The sequence below is a fragment of the Pterocles gutturalis genome, unplaced genomic scaffold, assembly GCF_000699245.1.
Source record: "Pterocles gutturalis isolate BGI_N339 unplaced genomic scaffold, ASM69924v1 scaffold4153, whole genome shotgun sequence".
In the NCBI taxonomy this organism is placed as follows: Eukaryota; Metazoa; Chordata; class Aves; order Pterocliformes; family Pteroclidae; genus Pterocles; species Pterocles gutturalis.
The window spans coordinates 2004-7542 of record NW_010117799.1 but is presented as its reverse complement, the minus strand read 5'-3'; the positions used below and the strand labels follow the sequence as shown (position 1 = coordinate 7542).

Genomic DNA, 5539 nt, shown 5'->3' with positions numbered 1-5539 from the left:
GGGAAAAAAGCTTCCAAGAAATACAAAAGGTCAATTCAGTTAATCCAAATAAATAACTTGGTGCTGCCATGAAAGCTCTTGAAGAAGACTTGCTTTTACCGTTCTGTAATGTTGACACAATGCCTTTAATATGTTTTGATTATTTAGGCATGTTAATTTGAAAGACAGTGAATTGAATCTTTAACCAAGGTGTCTGCATGTGATGTGTATTTTCTTGCAAAAAGGCCAAGAGTGGGGTACTTCATGAAAAGTTGAACTTTTTTGAAAAAAATAAAATGTGTTCATTAGACTAAATTAAAATATAAGCTAGAACAGCTAGGAGACCATAAAATTAACTAGATTCCAAATCTATCATCAGCAAAATCAAACAGCTTCCTTTAATGCGTATCATACTATGTGTGAAAAGGCCTGTCCATTCCTGGACTGAAGATACAACAGTGGAACTTGGGCCTTGATATAAGTTAGATCTTCTCAGGACAATAGATCAGTATTGTTTCTTAAACACTTCTGTGACATTTAACTGTAGGCGTTGTGTTCCTGCTACTGTCCCATATCTATGGTTATTATGTAACAACTATCCCAATAATTAGACCATATATAGGATCAATAAATTATTTCTAATCAGTCCCTTGACCTTGCTAATTAGTATTACATAACAGGAGAAAGATATTATGTACAAAATCCTGGAATTTTTCAGGAAAGATGTGTGAACAAGGGTTGGAAAGAGCAGGAGAAAGATGGCTATCCAAGATCTACCCGCACAAAAATATAAAGATGTAAAACCATGTTTGGTGACTGTGCATGTTGGAGCTTACAAAGAGGCTGAGGATAAAGCTGTTAGGGAGAAGGCCATGCCTTCATGATCCTGGGCCATTTTGGCGGAGGAGGGTAGGTAATGTAAGTTGTTGGCTTACAAAGTGTCTCTGCTGATAAGAAAGCACTGCAGAGACAAAGCACCATTAAAAATGTACTTATCACCTAACCTGTAAAGTCAAAAATTACATGATTTGGCTTAGTTTTTCTCTGCAGTCCATAGCTTTTATTGATGAAGGCATAGGTGAGTTAGTCCTACAGCAACATGCTCTTAAAGAAGCTGTTCCTACTGGTACTGTTATTTCCTCCACTCCTATGCAACGTGGTATTTCAGTGCATGAAGTATGTGTCATTCTGCATCAGAAATGTCAGGTAGTTTGGGTAATGCTAAGGAGGTAGCAAGTAATTCCAAATTACTTGTTTTGTTTAGCTTTAAGTCAAAGAAATTATACTGTTACCATATGGCAAGAAAGTTAAGCTTGCCAAATGGTTAGAAAATGAAGTATTGTATATTTAACATAGGGATGATTCTTTATTTCTTTATCCTAATTGCCAAACTGTTGCCTGTTCTAGGCATTTCCTACCCAAAATATCTGGCAGAAGCTCATTCTGTCACTTTTCTTTGTGCCAAAGAAATGCCAAAATCACTTGAAATCTGTAGAGGAAAAAGTGAAAAGGCCCTGCCATTTAGCTTTTCATTCTGTGAATCTAACTGCGTCATCAGACTTCCCACGGGGATTCATTTGGAGAACAGCACATACGTCGTTTCCCTGTTATTTATGTTGTAATCTGCTTGTTACTTTGGTGACATTTTTATAGCTTTAAAAAAATACAGAACTTCACTAGAAAATAACAATTTTCACATTTTCATATGAGCCCAATTCAGAACTCAGCTTTTCCATTTACATATAAAAGTCCACTTCCACCCATGTTTTTATATAGACAATATTCGCATCATTTAAGTGGCTTAATTTCTGAGCGTGCCTGAAGTCTGTTTCTTTGTAGCCCCCATTAAAATCATGTCACTTTTTCATCTCACACTGGCTCCTGGTTTACCTGAAAGTTTTATGGGCTACTTTTGTTTCCAGTATATCAAAGTAGTGTTCCAAGTATCAACAGTGCGTGCACATGTTTTGAACATATATATAATATAATAGAAATATTTTCAAATCTTGGATCTGCAGTTAAGTCTCCTGCTCTGCAAGAGGTCACATAATCGTTTTTTACATGCATTATTATTCTAAGTACTTTGCAGGAAGAATCTTGTCATTGGTATGCAATTATAAAATGAGCATCACACTTGCTCGAAGAAGCGTTTACCTGTGTGAGCTATCTGTGTGCATAATCTGGGTTGTAGCCACACGTTTGAAATAGGCATGCCTGCCTTGGGTAAGGCTTTTGTGAATAAACAAATAATAATTTCCAGAAGGGAATGACTGAGGAGCAATTTCTATAAAGATATGTGTACAGTAGGTACAAAACTAACATCCAACACAACTGTTGTGTATTTCCTTTCCCTGCTGCAGATGTTCAGATTAATTCATGTAAACCCGATCCAACTACAACCATCCTACCTTCATCAAGTGCACCAACGGATTTAACTGCATACTCAGGCTCTGATTTGACTGAGAACATCACAGCAGTGACAAATGTGACTGAGTCAGAACAACGCCTGAAAAATATAAAATTTCGCGTAATATGTATAACTGAAACTATATTACCAACAGAGGGGACTACTACAAAAATGCCAGAGGAATACTCACCGATTGACTCTCCTAACTACACTTCCCATGCTGCCTTTAAGCATGATGGCATTGTCTTTGGAGGTAAAGGTCATATGTGGTATCTATTTAATCAGAAGAGCTATTTACGTGTAGATCTTAGTAGTAAAACTGTTTACTGAGATTTTTGTTTGCTACTCCAGCATCCATTTTGATGTAGCTAAACCTGGAGGCAGAAGTGTTACAGTTCTGCAAAAGCAAAACTTGTAAGGCAGAGGGTTTTAAAATTATTTTTAAGAAGAAGTAAGATCTTACTATTATTTTATACTTTTTGATAATATTTTAACATGAAATGGTGGATTAATGTGATTTGGGGTAACTACATTTCTGAGAAAGTCTTAGCACACGTTGTGCTCAGAGTAATGCAAAACTCAGCAGGCTCGTAAAAACAAAAGAAGCCAAGGAAGTTTAAGGAGAATTGTTGTTCTCCAAATATGGAGGTGTTCTCTAGATATGTGTGTGAATAAGTAATCCCAATATACAGCAACTGAGAAATAGACTAAGTATGAGGAAAAGCATTCTAGCTGTAAGGATAGTTAATCACAAAAATGTGTTCTCTAGGTAGGCTGTAAAAACCCTTCAATGAGCAGGTAAGACAGACATCTGTCAGGGATTGCCTAAATACCTGTTTTGGTCTCTCTTGATAAAATGAGCAGGAGTAACCAACCTTTTGAGATGCCTCTGTTCTTGAGTTGATGTGTATGTACCTCGTACACTAGGCTGTTTTTAGAAGAATATGGATTTATGCTCGTGAGCCTTTAGAAACACAGAATTAAGTACATATAAAAATCTCTACGCTTACCTCTCTTTTATCTCTAGGTATCCCCACTGCACTTCTTGTATTGGCAGTCATGTTCTTCATTATTTCAGTTGTTCTAGCTGTCTGCTATATCAAAAAGTAAGTTTTTTCTTTCTTTTTTTTTCTCTCGGACTGAGTTATCTCCTAGAGTACAACCAGTGATATTTTAAACATAGCTAAAGAGCAGAGAAGTAATGATAATGACATTCACAGTAGCACAAAGAACAAAATCTTAAACCCTGTTGTTATGCAGATAAAGTTTGCTGTTGCTATTCCCTGCTTTAGAAAAGGAACAAAAGACAAATATTGCCTATTTTTGATTAGTCAGTCATGCCTAGTGTGAAACATTTCCAAGTGTTCCAAAATAGCATCACTGAAGAATGTATCTGTTTGTATATAAGCCTGTTCACGCAGTTTTATTTTTATTTCTTTCTATGTCAGACTCAAGGTAAAAGCTTTTCTTCTTGGAGTCTGATTATGTTCAGAAAAAATAATTGTTGAGCTCATTTGTTATGCATAAAGATCTTCAACACAGTGCATCATTAAATCATATTAAAAAGTGGTGTGCATTTCTCACATCCTAGCCCAGAGAGATTTATCATTATGTACCATGAATCCTGAATATACAGGCTGTTTATTAAAAAAAAAATAAATAAAAAAAATCTTTGTGCTTCTTCAAGCAGAGTGCTTTTTAATGATCTAGCATGCCACTATTCTCTGTGAGACTTTTGCTTGAGTATGGCACAGAAAGTTAATTCTAGGTATTTTTCACTCTTTTCTCGAGTGATACTACCAAACTATGTCAGTGTTTCTGCTTTACTATCCTTTTTTGTATTTAAAGGTACAAGAAAACTTTCCCATTTTCAAACAAGAATCAGCAAAAAGAAATGGTTGAAACTACTGCTCTCAAAGAGGCTAAGTCAAATGACAAAACACCTGAGAAGGGAACAAAGAATAATGGAAAAAAAGTAGAAGAGTCTAAAACCAAGCCTGAGGCGACAGCAAAATGTCTAGAAGCAGAAGTTTAACAGGAAGAATGTACCTTTCTCGAGAGAAATAAAAAAAGAAGCACACGGATCTCAGCAACATGGATGATCGTAAATACTCATGAATGAATATTTTCTCTATCTTAACATAAGAAAACTTGTGTTTTTAACAATTACATCTTTAGCTATAAATGCTCTTGCAGGAGAACATGGTGTCTTATTTACTTGAAATAAATAAAAAATCCATACTACAGCCCATTTTCCATCTTTAATAAAGAAGTAATTAGGAATATGCTATTAGTGACATGCTGTGTGTTAGCAATTTGCATGGAACTCAGATCAATATGTAATGAAAAGGGGTTTTTTAATCTGGCTGGAGGACGCCTGCCAACTTAATCTCTAAGAGAAAATGATGATACTGTAGCTCCTCCTCATGCAGATTAGCTTATTTCCATTAAGTAGTTGCATACTGTTTTAAAAAGGTCTGTTTACAAGTGCGTAAAAAATCAAAGGATCAACCCACTGTCATTCAAATACCCAAGGAAGGGTAAAAAAATGCTGATGTTTATATATATACATACACATAGAGAGAGAGAGAGCGCAATGAATACTTGGATGTCTTCATCATATCATAATTTACTGTTTTATTTATTAAAACCTGTATCATTCTTCTGCATCAGATATTTGACAGGGGAAAAAACAAACCCTTGAACTGTATCTCAACAGTTACATTTAAGATCCTTTGTGTATATTTAAGTGTGGCTTTCATAATAAAGATCCCAAGTGGTATGGGACGTTTACAGTACTTCATAAAAGAACAGATATGTTTGGACAATTTATTCTCATGAAAACTGTCTCTCAGCAAAAAGAGCTCATATAACCTTAATGTTGCAGATTAATTAGTTGTTATAAAAGAACAACACTAGGAATTTATCAAATATTTTCTTGAATAAATGGTTTGGATAATTTATTTTTATATGTGAAGGAGGTTGTTATGCAAAGGAAGTTACTTTTTTAGATCAAGCAGCTTGAAAAACATAGTCTCATATAAAAGAACAATAGAACTGCTCATCTGTATTGTGTTTTCTACAGAATAGGATACTGGGTTATAAACTTTCATATTTTTGAGTCATAGAAATTTAAAAATTGCCCAGTGGTTA

General features: G+C 35.0%; 1 protein-coding gene across 1 annotated transcript in view; it reads left to right on the top strand.

Annotated features, from left to right (window-relative positions):
- LYVE1 (lymphatic vessel endothelial hyaluronan receptor 1) overlaps window positions 1–4421 on the top strand; it is a 9499-nt gene extending 5078 nt beyond the window's left edge. Inside the window, exons 4-6 of the mRNA XM_010075920.1 lie at window positions 2340–2639; window positions 3414–3492; window positions 4235–4421. Of these exons, the coding sequence (XP_010074222.1) occupies window positions 2340–2639; window positions 3414–3492; window positions 4235–4421 (566 nt within the window). The remainder of the gene's footprint in view (window positions 1–2339; window positions 2640–3413; window positions 3493–4234) is intronic.
- The last annotated feature ends 1118 nt before the right edge of the window (window positions 4422–5539 follow it).